The sequence below is a fragment of the Abramis brama genome (genome assembly GCF_963993115.1).
Source record: "Abramis brama genome assembly, chromosome: 6".
Lineage (NCBI taxonomy): Eukaryota > Metazoa > Chordata > Actinopteri > Cypriniformes > Leuciscidae > Abramis > Abramis brama.
In genome coordinates this window covers 25,247,206-25,269,705 of record NC_139968.1, presented here as the reverse complement: position 1 = coordinate 25,269,705, position 22,500 = coordinate 25,247,206, and the positions used below count along the sequence as shown (strand labels likewise).

At 38.2% G+C, this 22,500-nt stretch overlaps 3 protein-coding genes across 3 annotated transcripts; 2 read left to right on the top strand and 1 right to left on the bottom strand.

The window, feature by feature from the left end:
- Positions 1 to 3,050: 3,050 nt before the first annotated feature.
- On the bottom strand, positions 3,051 to 8,205 carry cnot9 (CCR4-NOT transcription complex subunit 9). Its single transcript, XM_084117413.1, has 8 exons — positions 8,018 to 8,205; positions 7,258 to 7,440; positions 5,266 to 5,381; positions 5,068 to 5,177; positions 4,876 to 4,985; positions 4,625 to 4,723; positions 4,318 to 4,409; positions 3,051 to 3,572 (listed from the first exon to the last, which is right to left on the bottom strand). Exons 1-8 carry the CDS (start codon positions 8,033 to 8,035, stop codon positions 3,404 to 3,406), a joined length of 897 nt encoding a protein of 298 aa, XP_083973539.1. The 5' UTR covers positions 8,036 to 8,205; the 3' UTR covers positions 3,051 to 3,403.
- A 750-nt stretch (positions 8,206 to 8,955) lies between these two features.
- On the top strand, positions 8,956 to 16,024 carry ftcd (formimidoyltransferase cyclodeaminase). Its single transcript, XM_084117411.1, has 14 exons — positions 8,956 to 9,128; positions 10,813 to 10,996; positions 11,084 to 11,212; positions 11,310 to 11,398; positions 12,499 to 12,678; positions 12,831 to 12,968; positions 13,071 to 13,202; positions 13,271 to 13,332; positions 13,440 to 13,569; positions 14,517 to 14,678; positions 14,850 to 14,893; positions 15,318 to 15,456; positions 15,626 to 15,721; positions 15,892 to 16,024. The coding sequence occupies exons 1-14, from the start codon at positions 9,075 to 9,077 to the stop codon at positions 15,973 to 15,975; spliced, it is 1,623 nt and encodes a 540-aa protein (XP_083973537.1). The 5' UTR covers positions 8,956 to 9,074; the 3' UTR covers positions 15,976 to 16,024.
- Positions 16,025 to 18,452: 2,428 nt separating this feature from the next.
- On the top strand, positions 18,453 to 21,853 carry mstna (myostatin a). Its single transcript, XM_084117412.1, has 3 exons — positions 18,453 to 18,927; positions 19,737 to 20,107; positions 20,712 to 21,853. Exons 1-3 carry the CDS (start codon positions 18,573 to 18,575, stop codon positions 21,078 to 21,080), a joined length of 1,095 nt encoding a protein of 364 aa, XP_083973538.1. The 5' UTR covers positions 18,453 to 18,572; the 3' UTR covers positions 21,081 to 21,853.
- Positions 21,854 to 22,500: the final 647 nt, after the last annotated feature.

Here is a 22,500-nt window from a genome sequence, read left to right as displayed (position 1 = left end):
TATGAGGTCCGAGTCAAAATTGCTATGCTGTTGCCATTCTGGGTGGTTTTTAATTACAATGTTTGGGGAGTTGCAGCACAATTGCAATTTTAATTGTATTGTAGCATTTGCTAAGTGTTTTGTAGTTCGTTGCCATGAGGTTTTTAGGTGTTTGCTTACTGGAACAAGTCAAAAGAGCCAAAAGGCTGCTATTTTGTTGCTGTTCAGAGTGGTTTTTGGTATGTTGCTAACATAGGTAGACACGTCAGCATGCCCACCATCTTGGAACGGACAGTGTGTCGTCACTCACAGTAAGAATCAATAATGCCAACTTACTCTTGAATGTTCACAGACCAGCTTTGACCATTCCAAAATGGTGGATGGCTTACTTTAAGCGACCCATAGAAACAGCCACTAATGAGGCATCTATGTATATTATATAAGTATCTATGGTTGCTAACATGTTCTGAATGCTTTGTAGCATGTTGCTATATAGCCACTAGGGTGTTCTGGATGGATACTATCACATTACTATGTGGCTGCTATGTGGTCCTTCTCGCCCCTCTCTGAGCGGAACCAGTATCTCTGGCATGGGAGGCGGGTGCGCAAGGACGCTAAATACAGCAGTCTCTAGCGTCAGTCGCTATTGCGCCTCTTAAGTTCGGGGGAGTGAGGTTTACCTGCACAGCTCTCACTAGCTGGCCTTCGTTAAACTCACCCTCCTTAACTTTACTCCTATCTGGGTCACGGCACCAATGTAACCCCTCCGGTCCTACTAGCCCCACTTCAAGTGGGACTCGAACCGGCGTCTCAGCGTCTCAGGCATGAGAGACAGGTGCGCTAATAAGGACGCTAAGTGAGGTTTGCCTGCACAGCTCTCTGTAGCTGGCCTCCGTTACACTCACCCCCCGAAACCTGATTACAGCTCTTACTAGCTAGCTTCCACTACACTAGAAGAATACTTGCCTGCCCAAGTTAAAAGTACAAATCCTGATGTATAATGTATAATGGCTGGATACTAGCTCATTACTCTGTGGTTGCTGCAAAATTACTTTTTTTAATGCGTTTTAACATGTTGCTATGAGGTTTCTAGCCATTTTCTTCTTGGACCAAGTCATAAGAGCCACAATGTGAGGGTTGTTGTAGCTATGTTGTTGATAAGATGTTCTAAGTTGCTTTAACAAGTTGCTGTGTGGTTTCTAGGGTGCTATTGGTATATTGTTTGCTTACTAAGCCGAATCAAAACAGCCACAATGCTACGTTGTTTCTGATCAGCTAGGAAGGTATTCTGAATGGTTTTTAGCATGTTGCTATTTAGTTGCAACTAAATAGTGTCCTGGGGTTTATACCATGAAGCCGGTTTTGGTGGCTATCCAGGTATGTTTCAGTTTAGTTTGCGCCAACCCTGGGTTTTAGGCACCATGATAGTGGTTTGGCTTTTAGCAGTGTTCAGTGGCTTTTACCTGCGCTAGTTAATAGTACAAAACAGTATGAGAAATAGTAATAGTGAAACTAGCCTAAGTAAACAGCACCAAAATTTAACCCAAATGACTGATTTGTGTTTGGACAGATTGGTCAGTAGGAACTATTACCACATTACATTGTGCAGTAACTTTATAAAAAGCGTTCCCTATAAGAGTTATGAAGGAGCATTACTTCAGTATACACAAATGATCAAAAAAGCAGCCAAATGTTCATAAAATATTAAAATGCCTTCATGGCATGTTGACAGCCGTATATCGGACCGTCCAGAATCGCGTATCAGGGAGTTTAACGCGTGTTTGTTGAGCACAGCTCAAGAGTCTATTGTCTACGCTTGACTTCCCTCACTGGGGCCCTTTTAACGGAGCCCCCAGATCATCAGATCAAGTTACTTAAGTAGGCATTCAACATTTAACAACTGTGTTAAACTGTGTTTAGACAGAAAGAGGCAAAGGGAACGAGAGCGGAAAAAAACTTTTTAGGCCATTTTAGACCAAACATCTCAAATTCGAAATAAACACATTTGGAATACTTTATTCCTATCAAGGGTCTCGCCGGTCGATTTCGGTTGTACTTGGCTTCATCTCCTATTCGGAATACTACTTCTCTGTCCCTTCCTCGTGTGTCTGTTCATGAATAAAACAACTGAGCTCAATGTCTGAGCTCAGCTTACACACACACACAGCGCTGGCATCTTTAAAAGGGGGTCCCTGCCTACTGGGCCAAAGGCTGGAGCGCTTCCAGACTCCTATACGAACACACACACACGGTCGAACACTTTCCATCACAGACATCCCCTCCATGAAACTCTCACCTTGGGTTTAACGGCGTATCAGTTCGTTCATTACACAAAGGTGATTAGCAACTAAACTCAACTGACTGTTCGGTTGATATGACGCTTGTAACTGCATGGGATTTTATTTCACTGTTTATGGAAAATGGCTCATATACATTTCTGCATGGTGAAAAATGGAATAAAACTGAACTGGTAACAGTACCTTTATAATAAAAATTGTTAACCGCCAGTTTTACTGCATAAAAAAAAAAAAATCTTTATTTGAAAACAAATGGCCATTATTTTATTACTGCTCCAGAGCAGGTTTTTGCAATGCCACTAATGGCCAGCAGGTGGCAGCCAATGATGCAAGTAATCTTTTTTTTAATGCAAGTAATCAAGATGCGACGCAAACACTTTACTGCGTGCTATTTGAAAAAACAGTATGAAACAATAATACATTTTTTAAACTGTAGTATACTTAATTTTTGTCCCATTACGTCATTAATTCAGCGAGTGCCATCCAGTGATCTCAGGGGGAAACATTTTTAAAATTATAATAGTATATTACTGTGTATATATCAAATGATGAGTGTAAAATGCAATATCCGCTCAACTTGTTGCTCCAAAAGTCCGGTCTAATTTAACCCTAAATAAACAAAATTGAACAAAATATATTTCTATACGCTCATCCTCAAGTTTCATTCACGTAATTTCAAAAAGTTCTTTAATGAAGATTTACTATTAGCCAAAATATCCTAATTCATCCTCAAGACCGTAAAAGCAGCACAGCGTTTGGCAATTTCACTTGACATTTACGATGACATGAGACTGTTTATTTAACAGCATTCAAAATTACAAACACGTTTTCTTTTTTTGTGATGACAAATACAGACAATACAGTCTTTCAATTCCTCTCGATTCTGTCAAAAAGGCATAGAGGAAAAAGAAAAGAAAAAACAACAACCTAATAATGGATGAGACTGACTCTTCCTCAGTCCAGCAGAGTCCAAAGTCAATTTGAATATCTCGAAAAACAACCGTAAATGCTGAGCACCATTTCTGATCATCTTGGCATAAAAAATATTAAGTGCCCTTGTATGTAAGAACAGTCTGATGTGTGTAAGGTGAGGTGCTGGCCGTCCTGGAGGGGTTTGGATGAGTGTGTTACTGAGGCGGTAAAGGGATGCCGCGGGGGTCCGTGACCTGCCCTTCCTGTAGGTTTTTGACGAGCTGAGAGAGCCAGCGTTTGGTGGTGGAGTCGTCCTTTAGCACTTGAGCAAACGTGGTGTCCTTCAGCTGGTCCGGCAGACACTGACGCAGAGCTTCTCTCGCCCTGAGAAAGAGGAAACACAGCGTTTTAGAAAGTCAAGTACACTGTAAAAAATCACATGATCAATAAGTTATGACAACATATGTGTTTACATTGCTTTAACTTGAGCAGTCTTCAACTTTTTTAAGTTATACAAGATTTAATTAGTTTAAGTCAGATTAATGTAATTTAAGTTGCAATTACTTAAACATCCAAGTTGATTGTATTTAATTTTACAGTGTAATATATTTATACATTTTAATAAAAATAATTTAAATATAATTTAATTAAATACATTTAAATCTAAATTAAATCAAATAATGTTTTAAATTATAAAAAATAAAAAATATGTATATGAATATAAAATGTATTTTCTAAATATACATTATAAATTGAATTGTATTATTAATGTTGTATCCCATTTTTCCCATTTCATTTCATTTGGTTTAAATTTGGTAATTTTGTGAAATATTATTACAATGTAAAATAATTAGATTTTTTTTTATGTCATTTTTTCCTGTGATGCAAAGCTGAATTATCAGCATCATTACTTCAGTCTTCAGTGTCACATGCTCCTCCAGAAATCATTCTAATATTAGTGTATTTAACCAGGTTTTTATATTTCACATTGTATTAATTGCAAACATCAAATGATTAAGCAGCACAAATGGGCTCCCAAATCTTTAACTTTTCCAACTGCAACGTTTGTGCACCTCCTACAGGCTAAGAAAAATGAGCAAGGAACTAGAAAATCAGAGAAAAATAATACCTGGAGTTGTCAGAGAGTCGTAAATAACATCGCACAACATGTTTCAGTAGTCGAGCCGAAGGCTCCTTAGACAACTGAAGAACCATCTTCCCCTGCAAGACAAAAAGCACAAAAAACCCACACATAATCCTTAAGCTTAAACAGCATTTAAATGAGCCAATCACAATCCAGAACTGCAAATAGCCAGCGAATCAGAGACATTCTGCCCACAGTGTCCAACATGTTTAACTTTCAGTCTGATTGACATAAGTAAGACATGCCAATCAAGCATAATAATACTTCTGAACAATACAAATAAGTTACTCACCAGAATCATGGCAACATGCGAAAAGCGTTCGTAGGTCTGGCAGATATACGCAAGACCCGTGTCATCCAAAAGGATCTTCTGCAGTATAAACGTGGCCACCTGAGAGAGAGAAACAAACGCTTGTGGTTTAAACACCTGCAAAATACATTCATCTTTCTAAATCCTGGATTTACCCCAATATAAGTTCAAAATTGGGCAAAATAATATATATATATGTGAGAAGAAATTTGGTGATGTTTTTGTAACCGAACCGTTTTCGAAAGCTCACTGCCGGACTCCATGATGCGCAGACAGAGAGGAATGATTTCTGTGGTCAACAGGAAGTTGATCACCTCCTGCTCGTCTGTTTTCACCAGCGCTCCTATAAAACAATTACATGTCATTGCACTCTTATTTACTAAAACAGTTGCTGGATTTCTTCCTGCATTAGCCGGTTTCCTTACCGATAACACCCAGACTTGTGAGTCGCAGGTATTCGAAGGGTCGAGTTTTACTGACCGTGTGCAGGAAGGGATACAGAAACAGAGGGATGTGAGCTGCCAGGAAAGCAGAGCTGAGGATGAAAAAAAAATTAAAAAAAAGTCAGTGTGGCACAGGATTAAAGACAGTGTCATATCTGGTGTATACAGAAAGTGAGTTACCGTGTCTCTACGTGAGAGGCCACACACTGCAGCAGTGCTAAAGCGTTACACACTCGGTTAGACTGATGTGCTGTCAGTGTAGGGGGATTTATGGAGGGGTAGATGTTCACAATTTCCTGAAAGAAAAAAAAAAGAGAAAAAATGACACCATAACCTGGTAATATCTCTTTAAAAACAAATTTAAACTGTTTGAACCTTTATTATGAAATCTAACCTTTACTGTTATTATTATTTATTTTATCCGTATATCATTTTCTAATGTTTGGATTAGTATTTGAATTCTTGAAAGATTACTTTCAAATTATTTTACTGTCAAATATCAGAATTTCCATTCAAAGCATTATATTTATAAACCAAATTTATATCCTGAAAAATAAATCAAATCAATTAAAATGCAGTTACAAGTCACTTTATATATGAACATTTTAAAGTAATATTTTTTTTGTATTTCTTTAATAACAAAATTTATCAATTTAGCAAAAATGCCCATTACTTCATTCATTCATCAATTTTTCCCCCTGCAAAATGACAAATTACTTATAGATAAATATTATTAAATGTTCATATTGATATCCCCTTTAATATTTCAATTAATATCTGAATATTTTAAAGATTTTACTGAAATGTCATTGATTTTCATCCAAAATCTTTATAAATGTATCAATCAAAATAAACATCAATAAAAATTCACCTTTTTATTTAATTGTTTTTGTATCATCATTTGCAAAATTTTATACTATATTTTATACATATTTTAATTAAGAATTTTTCTGCAAATTGATACATTAATTTGTTACATATAAATATTATTTTAACTTTTTCCCTTCAAATTTTTTCTGAAATTTGAATTTAATATCTAAATATTTGAAAAATGTTTGTACTGTTGTACCATCAAATGTCATTCATTTTTAACACAATAAAAAAAAAGTAAAAATAAAAAAAAATTGTTTAATCAATAAAAATGTAGTTACAAATCTATATATTACAAATCACAATTTTATATAAAAACATTCAGTTTAATCATTTTAGTTCTATTTTTTTTAGGCCTGCACAGTTGTAATTTTATTTAAACAATATTTTAAATATTATTTAGTCATTCTTAATATTTTATAATTAATAACTAATCGTATTATTAATCACATTCATATTTTATCTAATGCCAACAGGTTTATATATCAACAAATAAATACAAAGTTCACTCATGAAACTCTGCCGAGCAGCTGATTGGTTCTCTTAAAGCCGACCGCTTTGGCCAATCGGTCTGTTTGTTGCATCTACGTGACCTACTGATTTCCGTCCCAAACCGGCTCAACTCAGGGTGCTTCTCAATACACAAATTGATGCTTCCTCGCTCCTACGTCCTCCAGCCTGTGACCCGGAAACCGATCATACTCAGGCATCTTGAAGGGCATCTCAATTCTCTAATTGCACATCAAGGAGACAAAGGAATGAGGAGTGAGGAAGCTCCCCGAGGAGTCATAAGCGAGTATCCTTCCCTCACGTCCTAAGGGAGTTGGAGCCAAGGCATGAGGAAAGGAAGCGAGGATGCACAAATAAAAAAAGAGAAGCACCCTCAGTGCAGCACGCTATGGGAATTTCCCTTGCCCTCCCCTTCCCCAGCACCACCTGCCTAGATCTGATAGGCGGTTCTCACATGCTTGCCACTGTCGCCTCTGGCTTGCTTAGTTGGGGACACTTAATATTGAATAAAAATGAACTATTTTAATAATTGATGATCTTTACAACAAAACTGAATCAACACTGAACAACCACCAAAATGCATAATTTTCCTGTTATCACTGTAAAAATGCTTTGAAACAATCTGAGCTGCGTTTCCCAAAAGCATTGTGAGCCTTGATTGTGAAATCCACTGCCACTAATGTTCTCTATGGTCAATTTACCTCATGATGCTTTTGGGGAAACGCAGCCCAGTATTGTATAAAGCGCTATGACTTGACTTGTTGAACTCAGCATTAAGTGATTGACAGGCACCTGTAGGAGAGCCGCTATAGTCCCGCAGGAGTGCCAGAGCATCGGGGCCAGATCCGTCACGGACTCCCTCTTCTTGCTGAGCTCCAGCAGGGCATTCTCGCGCGTCTCAGGACTGGAGAGCTCATTGATCCACTGATAGATCTTCTCACGGTCCACCTGCGCCAGACCCGCCGTGGTTACAGTCTACAGGACAGACACAAATCACACAGCTTACTTCAAACTAAAACAAGAGAAATCCAAGCAACTGATGTATATTAGCAATTCAGAGCCAACTTTTAATAGGCAGTCAAGGCTGATTCCCATTCCCATTTTTATTATTGGAAATGTATTTATATTCTTTTCTGCTCATTTTCTATTTCTTATTATTGCTTGTTTATGCTTTTAATTTCCTTATAATTATAATGCAATAAACTTATAGGCCTAGTAAATTATATGAATTACAGATTTCATATCTTTACATGTTTAATATTCCTTATCTAATCCTTAATCACACATTCACAACTAACTAATGCCAACACATGTTTACAAACAGCACAGGACACATGTGGAGAAACTCGATAGACTCAATTCCTTACGCTATACGCACGCGAATTACTATATAGAGTCACACTGCGCAGGATATATACGCATATTCTAATATAAAGCAACATATATGCTTTAATATATCACCATAGTAACCGACTGCATTAGCTTTAGCCGTTAGCTCTCTCAGGCCCCGACATAAACAAGCGTAAAACGCCCAAAACCGTTAAAAACTCACCGCTCCTGTAGCCAACATCCTCCCTACCACTTTATTGTGATCTCCAGAATAAAATTGAGCGGTAGTTTTTAAAACAACGAGAAATAGACCGGGTTTACATTAGCAAATGAGCTAATAAAAAAAACAACCGCCTTCCGCTGGTGTTTCTTCTTGCACGGTTCTCTTCCGGTTGGCGTTTCTTCTTCTGCGCGAGTAGTTGGCGGGTAATGACGAATCCAGTGTTCATTGCTGCCCCCATGCTGATTCTGTTAATAAAATGTATTGTTATTTTTATATAGAATTAATAATAATATGATAAATTATAATCATTATTACTTATTATTGCAATATATTATTATAAGTATTAAAATAATGATATATAATAAGCATAAGGACAATAATAATAATAATAATAATTTTAATCTGCCTTGAAAAGCATCCTGAAAATTGATATTGCTGAATTTCACTCGTTCTGTTTGCATCCCATAAGAAACTGTTTTCTGTTTTTTTGTGAACTTTACACTTCTCATGCTTGCATAATGTCAGTGTTGCTTTGAGGGTATCCAAAAACATGGGGAGGGGTAGAGTTGTCCTCGTCCAGCTCTTTGACCCCTTTCTGGATCATTCATTAACCAGACATCACAGCCTGTTTTTTTTTTTTTAAAGTTTTTTTTTGGATGTGATGCAACTGTTTTGGTGCTTTTCAAAAGTAATTTATTAAGCTGTCTGCCTTATCAAGTCTTAGGCTATGTTTTTTGCTATTGCTACACTGAAAGACCAAATGTCATTAAACAACCATGAACCCAGCCGTAGCCAGAAACTGTTTTAAAAATGACAATGTATAATGACCTTTTGGGAGGTTTTCCCAAAGTCTGAACAATGTTTGATGGGAAACCCTCCCCAAAACTGCTTATCTGTGAAGATAGAAGAATCATTGCCAAATAATCTAAATCCAGTCCACAGGACAGGTTAATAATTCAAAAGATATGTATGCCAACGCTTTATATGTTCCACTTTGGGGAACCAGGGTTGTCAGTAGACAAGTGGGTGAGAGGAAAGTTAGTGTTTTCTTGCAGTCATGGCTAAATTGGTGGAATGTGTACCCAATTTCTCAGAGGGGCGGAACAAGGAGGTAAGACGACTGACTGGATTAATTAAAAAGGTCATTTGGTACTGATAACCAAATTACCAGTACCTATCAAGTACCAAATTATCAGGTTCTTCCGTCGATGTTGACTGAACACTGTACTAAAATACTCTGACAGAGTTTATTCAACGAAGCCGCAATCAAAAACATGCAGTCAGTCCGACTGTAGTCCGATTCCCGAACGAAATGATTCGCATGAGCCAGTTGTAGTCCGACTCCTGAACGAACGACTCTAATTTGGTTGTTTTAGTGCATTAAAAATATACACAGAGTCAAATCAGTGAGTCGTTTCTTTTTATAATTTACAGCACGACCAGTGTACGTCCGATTCCTGAATGAATGACTCGTGTGCGCTGGTTCTTTTAGTGAATCAAACCGTGCAACCGCTGTCCGATTTTCAAACAAATCACTCGAACGAATCGGTTATTCTTAATTTTCAGCATGGTCAATCGATTCTTGAACGAATTATAACGAAGTAATTCTTTTTAGTGAATCAAAAACAAATATCGCGACCTTTGTAACCCTATTATAGAACTAATGACTCCAATGAGTTGGTTCTTTTTAGTGAATCATTCACTTATAGTTTAATGCAACTCTAAGAGTAGAGTCATTGCTTGTTTATATGACAAATACACATTAAGGGCCCTATCTTGCACCCAGCGCAATTGACTTTGTACGCTGACGCATGTATCATTCCTATTTTGCACCCGCGCAAAGCGCGCTTTTCCCTCCACAGAAGCACGTCGCTAAACTAGGGAATGAACTTGCGCTCCCTGGGCGGTTCAGCGCAAAAAAGGAGGCGTGTTCCGGCGCAAACGTTCCTTCATGCTATTTTGCAGGTTTAGAAAACAATTGCGCCACTAACCAGGAAAAAATAGTTTAAAGTCAGTGGCGCGTTGCGCATGTTATTCATATGCTATTTTAAGGGCGCATGCTTGGCCATAATCAATGTAGCGTGTGCACAACGCGCATACACTTTGATTCTCTCATCTACACAGAAGCAGCAGTTTTCATTTTTGCAAATCATACATTATTATGATAGATAGATAGATAGATAGATAGATAGATAGATAGATAGATAGATAGATAGATAGATAGATAGACAATTTATTATAAAAGCATACATCTAGCTTACACATTTACCCAAATTATCATACACCTTTTTAACCGAAGTTAATTTGGGTGGGTTTCTCCATCCCCAACGTCCCTGACGAGAGCGTTGCTCTCCTTGGCTGTGAACCGCTCCTGGCGCGCGTCTGGCAAATCCGCCGTTATAATAGGAATCCGCTTTAGAGCAAAGCGCGTCTGCTCTTAAAGGGAATGTGAGATGACGCTCTGATTGGTTTATTTCACGTTACGCCCAAACCACACCTATGAATAATGAAGCTACTTCAGACCAACCCATTTTAGATTTGCGCCTGGCGCAAGAGTTATTTATTCCGCTGGGAAAATAGCAACAGCGCCAAGACCCGCCCACAAAGTTACTTGCGCTTTGCGCTTTGACACTTGCGTTTCAGATCGTTAAAATAGGGCCCTAAGTGTTTTTGTTTCATTTCTTTGTTTAGTAGCCTACACATTTTTTTTTAGACCATACATACAGTAATACATTAATGTACAGAGTTTTTTAGCATTACATGACAATATTTTGGCCAATATATATAATATCCAGGTCATTGATGCCATAGCCGATGCCATCTCTGCCACGGAGGGCTGCAGCTTGCTGGATGTCGATCCAGGGTCTTCGACGAACAGGACAGTGTACACTTTTGTGGGCCCACCCGAGGCTGCAATCGAGGGGGCGCTGAACGCTGCCCGTGTTGCGTTTAAACTCATAGACATGACCAAACACTCAGGTACAGCTGTGAAGGCAGTAACTGATATACTGTAAAGTCATCATACATCACATTAATTTATTTTGTGAAAATGATGTTTTTGAACAGGTGAACACCCTCGGATGGGTGCGATGGACGTGTGTCCCTTCATACCGGTGCAGAACGTCACCATGGAGGAGTGCGTACAGTGTGCCAATAAATTTGCTCAGAGATTGTCAGACATGCTGCATGTGCCAGGTGGGTTTGTATGGGCCAAGGTCATGGTGTCTATTGCCTGAACTATTTGAGAATCACTTCAGTGCCATCCTCTATTCTTCTTGTCTTTGCCTTGTAGTCTATCTCTACGGAGAGGCGGCTAGAAAAGAAAGCAGAAGGTCACTTCCCTCCGTTCGTGCAGGAGAATACGAGGCATTACCGGAGAAGGTAAGAACTCGTCTAGACCTCAATTCTGTGACCTCTCATTTCTGAGATCTCATATGATGTCATATCTGTGACCTCACTTCTTTGAGATTGATGAAACGGGAGTTGCGATAGTCTTTTCTTCCCTGTTGTGACATATATCCGTGTGAAACAGCATCTCGAACAAGAAAAAATGTAGAGCGGGACTTGATTTTGTCCAACGGGAATTCATTGGATTGTTGTGGTTTGCTATTGGTCGATCTCATGTGAGTGACAGGTTGCCCCGCCCTCGTGCCAGTAAACATGTCACCAGAGAAGACGCTGCAAGAGGGAGAAGTTATTTTGATTAAAGATTACGGAGCCACATGAATTTAAAAAATAATGTGCACGGATAAATAAATATATAATAAATATACCCTGATATACTTTAAGCGAAATCAAAGAACGAAGTGGTGTAATTTTGAACAACATCAGGCTAAAACGAAGCTCATTTGGAGTTTGTTTTGGGAGTTTTTGAAACAGCTTGCCAAAGCAAACTTTCTGGATGCTCCGTTTGGTAAACATTTTCAAGCTACCATTGGTCCGTGGCGATGACATAATAGGTAGGTGTGGCTCTGGGGCTCTTCTTTTTACCTCTAAAGGCCCCAATATACTCATGGCGAAGTTCTTTTTCGTTCTTCACGTGCTTCACACTTTGCTCTCAATAAAAAAAAAACCACAACAGAAATGACAGCGGAGAGAAACCAACAGTTAGGAAAGCATCCGATCATAGCAAACAAAAGCAATGATCCAGAGAAAATGTACACTCCAAGTGGGCGGAGCCACAGAGCCACACCCACCTATTACGTAACTGCCACTGACCAATGGTAGTTCGAAGCTGTTAACCAGCAGCAGAAAACTCCCTAAACGAACTTCGATTGGGCTTATTTTGTTCAAGATGACTTCACACCAGTTCCTGACTGAAAACTGAAGTATACTTTGACCTTTAAACCTCAATTATGTGACCTCATACCTGTGGCCTAATTTCTGAAAAAACAGCACTGTTTTACATGCCAAGTATACACCTTAAGATAAAATAAATGAACCTTATTTTCTTGCCCTTTTGTGCTTTGTCCCCCATGCAGTTGAAAAAGAGCGAATGGACCCCTGAATATGGCCCTGCCACCTTCGTCCCCTCTTGGGGCGCCACGGTCACCGGCGCCCGAAAGTTTCTTGTCGCCTACAACGTGAACCTTCTGAGCACAAAGGAACAGGCTCACAGAATCGCACTGGATATTAGAGAACAGGGCCGGGGCAAAGATCAAGTATGTCTTTGTCTGACGTCACTGTGTTGGTCTCGGTTTTCAGTGTGCGTCAAATCTAGAACTTGAGAATCAGACTTAATTATATCTATCACTTCCTTGAGGTTTTTTTTATGTTCTTCTTCCTTCTTGTTTGTGAATGCTTCTGCTTGCAGCCCGGGCTTCTCAAAAAGGTTCAGGGAATGGGATGGTACCTGGAAGAGGCCAACCTGGCTCAGGTGTCCACTAACATCTTGGACTTTGAGTTGACGCCCATGCACGTGGTGTATGAGGAGATCTGTAGAGATGCCAAGGTGAATCGCTTTCAGTCATTCAGATCTCAATTGGGAACAGAATCAGAATAATTTGAAATTGCATGAATCAGAATTAGATTTATATTAATTTTTATTGTATAGGATTTGAACCTGCCAGTGGTGGGGTCTCAGATAGTGGGTCTGATTCCTCTGAAGGCCATGCTGGACTGTGCAGACTTCTACATCCAGAGAGAAAAGCTGTTTGTTGTGGAAGAGGAGCACAAAATCCGACTGGTGGGTTAAAATCAACACGGTCAAACGTTCAGCACGGTAGCAAATCAATCTCTCATTATTTTCCTCAGGTTATCAGCAAACTAGGACTCGACTCTTTGGGGTCATTTGTTCCAAAGGAGAGAATCATTGAGTAAGTCGCAAAAGTATGTCAGTGGAATAACAATGATTTGAACAATAGCAGAACAATATTGAACAATAACAGAAGCACTGTATCTAATTGGTTCACGCTGAGTTTAGGTATATGGTACAGGACAATCAGGGCGATGGGCGGCTTGCGTCTCTGTCTCTGCAGAAGTTTGTCCACAGCGTTGGGGCCAGAACAGCGGCTCCTGGTGGAGGGTCAGTTTCTGCTGCAATCGCTGCTATGGTAATCATCTTTTTTTTTATATATATATATATATATATATATATATATATTATATATATAATTTTTTATTTAAATGTAATAATAAATGTTATTTATTATTTATATATAATATTTTTAGAATATCAAATATTTATTAGATACATATATACATTATAAAACAAATATTTTATATTTACATTATTTTTTAAATATAATTTTATAATATATATATATATACTTTATATATATATACTTTATATATATAAAGTAAGTAAAATAATTATAATAATTATTTATAATAAGCAATTTTATAAATATATGAAATGTGACTGTAATGACTGTAAATATGTATCATCTTGAACATTTTATATATATATATATATATATATATATATATATATATATTTATATATATATATATATATATATATATATATATATATATATATAACATTTGATATTTAATATATGTATTCAGTTAATTTTATTACAGTTATTATAATTTGCATATACATTTGACATAAATTTCACATTTATATTTATAGTTTACATATAAATATATATTTATATTTAATTTATTATAATTTTTAAATACTTTATTACATATGTGTTTTGTAATACCTTTAAATGATTCAATAAATACTATTGCTGTCAAATCGATTAATCGTGATTAATCGCATCTAACATAAAAGTTTGATTAAATAATATATGTGTGTACATACATTATTATATTTATATATATTATATATATATATATATGTTTATATATATAATATATATATATATATATATATATAACACACACACACATATATATATATATTATATATATATGTGTGTGTGTGTGTGTGTAAATAAAATAAGATATATACACACAAATAAGAAATAAACAAACTTTTATGCTAGGTGTGATTAATCGTGATTCATCGATTTGACAGCACTAATAAATGCATGTATCTCACTGTAAGGGTGCAGCTCTGGGCTGCATGGTCGGTCAGATGACATACGGTAAGAGGCAGTTTGAGTCTTTGGATGCAGAGATGAGGAAACTTATCCCTCCATTTCATGAAGCCATGAACGACTTACTGTTAAAAGTGGACGCTGATTCAACGGCCTTCAACAGCTACATGGTACATAACCAAACACAGACAACATTCAATGACTTTAAAAAGAATATTAAATGTATGAATGAATTTGCCATTTTAAATACACCACTTTTGTAACATCAGACCATCGAAACTGCTGTAAAATATATGAATCTAGATGACAATAACAGGGTATAATTATTTATTTTGTTACAGGCTGCCCTGAAATTACCCAAAGGCACAGCAGATGAGATCAAACGGTGCGGTTTATCGCCTTTGTGATGTTTAATCAGGCAAAACAGAGCTTCAAACTAGAGACCAAACATGTCAAATAAAAGGAACATTCTGTATCCTGATAAACCAGTTTAATTGTTTGGTTGATGTAAAAACATGTCACGAATCACAAAAAGAAACAAGAAAGCCTAGCAAAGACTTGACAATTAAATTTGCAGAGGAGAGCCTAACTAATATTACACAACCATTCAACCTGCGTTTATCTACCAAAGTAAACTAATTCCTTTGCGGAAATGTAGTTACAGAATGCAAATAACAACAGCATTGGCAAAAAACATGTAAACATGGCACAGTAGCTACAACAACCTTTCAAATGGATCAGACCCCTAATGTGGCTACAATTATTTCAAATGAGTAATGAATACTGAATCTTGTTCATGGATTGTACAGGAGGGAGGAAGCCATGCAGGAGGGTCTGAAGGCGGCGGTGGTCGTCCCTCTGTCCCTGGCTGAAAGAATAAACACACTGTGGCCCGTTCTCAAAGAGATGGTGAAATACGGAAACGTGGCATGTAAATCAGACATTCAGGTGAATTAATAAGTAAAAGACACAAAATAAAAAACATAAAAACATCCTTCCAAACAAAGCACTTTGCACTAACAGTAAAAATCTTGACTTAACAAAAATGGCATGACTTTCAAGGTTAAAAAAGCTGACTTAAGTATTTATTTCAATGCGTGATTCCTGTCATGTGCAGGTAGCGGCTAAAGCTTTGGAAACGGCAGTGTATGGAGCATATTACAACGTCATTATAAACCTGAAGGACATCACGGATGCTTCATTCAGGGCTGCTGTGAGTATCTGGAAACATTCAAAAACTATTTAGGTCAAGGTTTTCCCCGCATTTAATAACCCACACGCTATGTGATACGAAACTTGTTTTGAGGAACCCATAAATGTCAAAAACCCAATTGCTATTGTTCCTGGTGATCATGAACATTTTTGTGGTTTGTTGATTTTTAGACTGAAGCGAAAGTGTCTGTGCTGTTAAAGAACGCCAGAGAAAATGCCAATATTACACTGCAGATGGCTGACCAGAGGAAATGATGGCACAGACAGCAACTCATTACAGATCAAATAAAGACTCTAAACTAGACACATTGGCATGCAGTTTTTTTTTTTTTTTTTTCTGCTGTAAAACTCTACTGCATTACTCTAAATGCATTTCCCATTTCTTTATACCCACTATACAAACATGAATGATAACTAAAAATCGTACTTACAAATTTTCCAATGCCTTGTTTTATGAGTACAGAACCTATTTGTACTACTGTAGAAGTTTGGTACTATTCTGGGCATTATTAGTGGGGCCATTTAAGAGATACATCCTAGGTTCCATTAGCGCCTGCACTAAGCCTTACGGCTGATATCTCTAAATAAGCTCTAACTTTAATAATGTTCGACCAAGGGAAAAAAAAGCTTCTGGGGGGTGTTTGGCTCATGGTGCTCTAGGTTGATTTTACTCCGAACCATCCCTTTAAGGAACTGGATTCACAATTTTACCATGCTGGACCATAAAGGTGAACGTGATTTTACTAAGTGATCAATTTCTTTGTTGATCCTGGAACAACATTCCAATCAACCAATCAGATTTGAGGGACAAGTTTACAGTTTATATCATGTTTAGGCTTATAATCAGGGTTTGGTGCTTCTACATAAGTGTTATTCATCTATCATTTCCCTCTGATTTTAAAGATAAGTTATGGGTAGGGTTAGGTTTTAGTGTAGGGATATAGTTAATAGGACTACATTTTTGGGCAGAAATGTTGTTCTGGGATTAACAAAATATGCTGATCCAGGACAATCATGGTTACCAGACCATAAAATGGGCCAGAGTATCAGAGATTGAGGTGGGTTGACTCAAGCAAACAGCCAGAACATAGCAACCATCTCTCAACACCCTTGCAACCACCCAAAATAACTTAGCATAATTGCAGCGAGTTTTGCACTGACAAGCACCACTCATATTTTCATTAGACAACATAAAACCTTCTTGCCACTTCCAAGTAATTAATTTAAAGCTTGTAACAATGTAAGCAATGTGATAATTGCAATGTAAAAAGTTCTAAAACTTTTTAGATATATGCAAAAGAGCCTGTTTAAATGACATTTTTCATAAATGAGAGTTTGTGCAGTGCAGAGTTTGTGAGTTTGGTTTGTGCAGTCGTATTTTGAATTAGCAGACCCACCCGGCATCTGAACCAAAGCAGCATCATTCTTGAAAGAACTTGATAATTCACCAGCGGGTGGTGCTGTGACTGACCCACCTCAGTATCCCACTCCCTCTGCTATCAGCTGTTGTTATTTATGCATCTAATTAAGCTGCACTGCTGGACAAAGAGAGACAGGGAGAGCAAAGACATCTGTATCGGCAAATGTTACAGAACAGCTGTAGCAATAATTTCCTCAGTCCACTTCGCTGCAAATTCAAGATGCACCACATCACCAAAACACAACGTTAAAAGTTACAGCTGGTCTAAGAATGAAAAGAGCCCATTCGTCAATATAAACTGATGAATGCACCTATTTTCAAGTGTTTAGACAGAAGATATTTTGCATAATACTTATCAGAACAATAGCATCCGCCTAGCAACTACCCATATCATGACATGATGACGTAAAAAAAAAAAAAAAAAAAAAGAAAACTCAGAACACCATCTTAATTGTATAGCAACAAGACAAAAATCACCCAGAGACCTCTAGTAGCCACCTAGAAACATTGTGTCAACCATATAACAACACTTTAAAAACCTGTCAGAACAACCTAGCAACCCCCTAGTAACGATCCACAACAGAAAAGCAACAACATGACGATGCCTTAAAAAGAACACTCTCAATTGTATAGCAACAAGATAAAAATCACTCTAGCAACATCATAGCAACCACCTATAAATACAATCAAACCACATCTAACACTGTATAAACCTTTTAGAACAATCTAGCAACCCCCTAGTAACGATCCATAATGGCAAAGCAACAACATGATGGCGTCTTAAAAAGAACACTCTCAGTTGTATGGCAAAAAGCTAAAAATCACTCAGAACCCCCTTGCAGCCACATAGAAACATTGTGTCAATATAAAAACACTTTAAAAACCTGTCAGAACAACCTAGCAATGCCCTAGCAACTACCCATAACATGCTAAAACCACTCAGAGCACCCTCACAAATGTATAGCAATATGCAAAAACCTCCAAGCAACCATCCTATCAACCACATAGAAACGTCCTAGCAATCCATATAGAATCCTCAGCAGCATGATAAACATACATTTCCAGTGGTCCAAGAAGTATTTAAAAACATCTGAATGGCTACACACACGGGCTCATCAGATTTCAATTGATCATTATAATGAAATTCATGTGATATTTATGGTATTTGCATAATAAATTCATGGTATGTACAACAAAATAGACAGCTCCTGAAAATCCTCAAATCAAAACTTGCTTTCAGAATTTCTCAGTGCTGTCTCATCTAGACTTGTTCTTATCAATCCAGCCAATCACAGGATATCTAACAGCAGGGAATCTTAAGTATAAAACTGCCTTGGAGGCTGTACATCTGTCCAGTGCTGCTTGGAGAGAGTGCGTAAAGGTGCTGTCCATTTCCAAATGTGTAAACGTCTACAAAGATACATCAGAAGATATGTTTCTCCTTCTTTATCTGAGCTTTTGGAGTGTGCTGAGCTCACACAGTCAGAGCCTGAGTGCAACAACAACATCGCAAGCATTTGTGACACCTGGAGACGACAGCGGCCAGTGCACGACCTGTCAGTTTAGACAGCAGAGTAAACTCATGCGCCTGCACTCCATCAAGTCTCAGATTTTGAGCATCCTGCGTCTAGAACAGGCTCCGAACATCAGTAGAGACACGGTCAAGCTACTCTTACCCAAAGCACCTCCACTGCAGGAGCTCCTCGACCAGTATGACCAAAATGGAGGCATTAGTGAGAATGAGGAACAAGGCAGCAGTGAGACCATTATTACCATGGCCACAGAATGTAAGTATGTCATTAAAATGCATGTTAAGTTAGTTCTGAGAAAGGGCTAGCATTATTTGCAGATGCCACTTGGTTTGTTATTTTGTTGTAATGCAATGAAACTCATACTTTTTGAAGTGTGGCTTAAGTGTCCAAATACGTTTGGGGGCCATTGTACTATCTGAAAGAGTTGACTATGAACTGACTATGGTTCATTCATTCAGCTGTTGTTGGAAGATGGCCAAAGTCAACAGACCTTGCAGAGCTGTGCACAAGAAACAACATGCAAAGCACATTTGGCCTGTGAAAATAACTCTTACAAAGATGTACAATGGAAACCTTAGTTTCTGCCAAAATACAGTAGTTACTCCATTGATGTTACGTAAATAATACTGGAAACTGGATTTTAGTTTGACCATAATCAAACACACTTGTAAGACTTCAATTTGATTGGACAAGTGAGTTTTCTCAGGGTTTTTTCTTAGGGTTGAAACTAAAATTCCTGGGAAAGTGGTGCCAGGAGCAGAGTTGCCCATCCCTGAACTATAGTTTACCATGGTAAATGTTTTTACACTGTCAGAAAAATGTGCAGAAATTGTTCCTTTAAAGAGACAATTTATCTACCCTTAAAAGAAGTGCCTTATAACTTTAGAGTAGTAATGTGTATCCTTAAAAGTACTACTATGAACATTTAGTAGTAAGTTTGTAAAAAGGTACAGGGGGTTGTATTACCTGAGTAACAAGCTGTTGTACCCCTAAAGCAATTTTTTTTTCTGAGAGTGTAAGGTGAAAAAGGTGTACATGGTCTTAGTAAACTTAATACCTTGCAGCGCAAGCCATCGCCCATCTTGAGGGAATGCCGAAGTGTTGCATTTTCTCACTGAGCCCAAAGATTATGCCCGACAGCATCCTGAAGGCCTTGCTCTGGATCTATCTCCGACCAGCTGAGGAGCCAACCACAGTCTTCATGCAGATATCTCACCTGCGGTCAACTTCTGAAGGGAACAGCCACTCAAGAATACGTGCACAAAAAATTGATGTGAATGCCCAGACAAACTCCTGGCAGCACATTGATATGAAGCAGCTGTTGCAGTTGTGGCTCAAACAGCCCCAGAGTAACTTTGGGATAGAAATCAAGGCCTTTGACACAAACGGAAATGATATGGCTGTGACCTCTCCAGAATCTGGAGAGGAAGGACTGGTAAGTTGGTGCATGGATTGGTACTTAGCTACATGCTTCTTTAGAATAGAACAAACTACAATAGTCAAATGCTGGACAAATTTTGATTAACAAATCTGCAAAAGGTTTAAGGAAGTGTACTTAGTCTTACCTTACAGAGTAGTCTAGTGGATAAAGGGATACTTGACCGAAAATGATTGTCATCAAATGCTGGTCGTTATTCATCATCTTCCTCTCAAATGTGCACCTTGTGGAGTTTAAGCGTACCTTTAATAACCTCGCCCTCTACCATGGCTGTTAAATCTTATTCAAACTTGGCACATCCTGGCAAGTCTGAATGAGATTTGAAAGCAATGGTGGAGGGACACAGTATGTTTGAACTCCAGAAGGGGCCGTACTTCTACTACTTCGCCTTTCACCCTTTTTGGGGTATAGGCCGTCAACCAGAGCTTGCCCGGTATCTCAAGGGCCATTATACCATTGAACAAAGGTTTAGTTGGATCAGCTTGGTCAAGGGATCTTCCTGTAACAAGTGCATTGCAATTCATGTCAAGTATGTGCTTAATTGCACCTTTGCATACCTAGTATGTATGACCATGACTTGTTCTTATGTCCGCCCTTCCAGCAACCCTTCTTGGAGGTGAAAATATCAGACGCTGGCAAGCGGTCCAGAAGGGACACCGGCCTTGATTGCGATGAGCATTCCACCGAGTCTCGTTGCTGCCGGTATCCACTCACCGTCGACTTCGATGACTTCGGGTGGGACTGGATAATTGCGCCCAAGCGCTACAAGGCCAATTACTGCTCCGGTGAATGCGTGCAGAAGTATCCTCACAGTCACATCGTTAACAAGGCCAACCCTCGGGGCAGCGCAGGCCCCTGCTGCACACCAACCAAGATGTCACCCATAAACATGCTGTATTTCAATGACCGTGAGCAGATAATCTACGGAAAAATCCCTTCAATGGTCGTAGACCTTTGCGGCTGCTCTTGAGCCCAAGGGCTTTTCTAGTCACTATGACAGCAAGCCCTAACTGCTTTGGACCAGAGGGAAGTGAAAACAACCTTTACCTTGTCCCTTACGAAATAGTTCCTGCTAAAACAATTGACCACACCTGGGTCCCAACAAGCCAACTTAGCCAAATCTTTTAGTTTGTTGACATCAACTGTTGTATACAAGGACAGTGGTAAAAGGTGACAAGGATTTCTTTGTTTTTGAAGGTATAAGGCTTCCTTTGTGAAATCATTTGAGCATAGAGATGACCTGATGGGCTTTACCAGTGTGATTTCAGAATGTACAAATTGCAAAAAGTACTTTTAAGTTTTAAATTAATGTCAAAGGGGGTTGTATAGTTGATTATTTATATAAAGCTGCTTATCCCCCAGTGACCCAAAAACAGGAACACTGACCCAGAAACTTACTCAACATGACATCCAAACAACAGACTTTTGGAATTCTGCAGTTGGTTCATAGCATATGGGTAGTTGACAAATGACATGGATAGGAAACTTTTTAGTGCTATAACTGGTCACAATTTCAATGCTTTTTAAATAGTTTTAAACATTGCTGGAACATGCCAACCATCCAAAAGCACGCTTCTTATATTCTTGTCAGAAAAACTGCCAATTCAATAGTAATCCTACAAATGTCTTAGGCTAGAGATGGTCAGTGATCTTTTAAAACATGGAATTAATTACATAGATTGTATGGTTCAAAATCATGTTGTAGTTTTGATCTGTTGTACCAAGTAAAATGCCTGTTACTGATGTTTTTGAGTAGTTGTTTTCACGTGTCCTTAAGGGACCTCTTCAATGTTGTCCCTTCGTAACCCTTAACAGAGTGACACCATTGACACCAATCCAAGCATGTGGAGCACATTATGGCGCTCAAAAGCAACAACCCCATATTCCATGGAAGCTAAAGCCTCTCCTGTGTTATTTTATTATTTTTGAGGGCTCCCCAGTGTGATGGAGGCCCTGTGAGGCAACAATAGTAGAAGTCTGTCCACAGGACAATGAGTGCACTTCGAAATGCCCTCATTTGCATTTAAAAAAAGATTTAGCACACTTTAACTGCATGATTTAATAGTTGCACACTTTGAGTCAGCGATTAAGTATGTTGAAGTTATCTAGAATTAAATATATAATACAGAATGAAAATAAGATATTCCCTAAGTGGGTGTGCTTTTTTACCCCCTGAATGAAACATTCAGCTATCAGAAGTATCAAATATTAATAGAGATCTTTTATAGTTTGCACATATGTTGAAACTGATCTACAATGAGGTGACCTCATGCAAATGGAGAAAAAAAGATTCTCTTCTGTTGTAAATGAAGACACGGAAGATACATCGTGGTTTTGGAACAACCTAACAGGAGGATGAAAAGAGGGCAAATGACGCAACTAACCATAGG

What these genes read in the sequence shown, in the direction of transcription:
- cnot9 (XM_084117413.1), bottom strand. An exon ending in CACAAGTCTGGGTGTTATCG is followed by an intron (nt 4,986 to 5,067) that starts GTAAGGAAACCG and finishes ATTGTTTTATAG; the next exon opens with GAGCGCTGGTGAAAACAGAC. An exon ending in CGACTCTCTGACAACTCCAG is followed by an intron (nt 3,573 to 4,317) that starts GTATTATTTTTC and finishes CCTCTTTCTCAG; the next exon opens with GGCGAGAGAAGCTCTGCGTC.
- ftcd (XM_084117411.1), top strand. Translation starts at nt 9,075, where the DNA reads ATGGCTAAATTGGTGGAATGTGTACCCAATTTCTCAGAGGGGCGGAAC. An exon ending in CTGCTGCAATCGCTGCTATG is followed by an intron (nt 13,570 to 14,516) that starts GTAATCATCTTT and finishes TCTCACTGTAAG; the next exon opens with GGTGCAGCTCTGGGCTGCAT. An exon ending in CGGCCTTCAACAGCTACATG is followed by an intron (nt 14,679 to 14,849) that starts GTACATAACCAA and finishes ATTTTGTTACAG; the next exon opens with GCTGCCCTGAAATTACCCAA.
- mstna (XM_084117412.1), top strand. Translation starts at nt 18,573, where the DNA reads ATGTTTCTCCTTCTTTATCTGAGCTTTTGGAGTGTGCTGAGCTCACAC. An exon ending in TATTACCATGGCCACAGAAT is followed by an intron (nt 18,928 to 19,736) that starts GTAAGTATGTCA and finishes AATACCTTGCAG; the next exon opens with CGCAAGCCATCGCCCATCTT. An exon ending in AATCTGGAGAGGAAGGACTG is followed by an intron (nt 20,108 to 20,711) that starts GTAAGTTGGTGC and finishes CCGCCCTTCCAG; the next exon opens with CAACCCTTCTTGGAGGTGAA.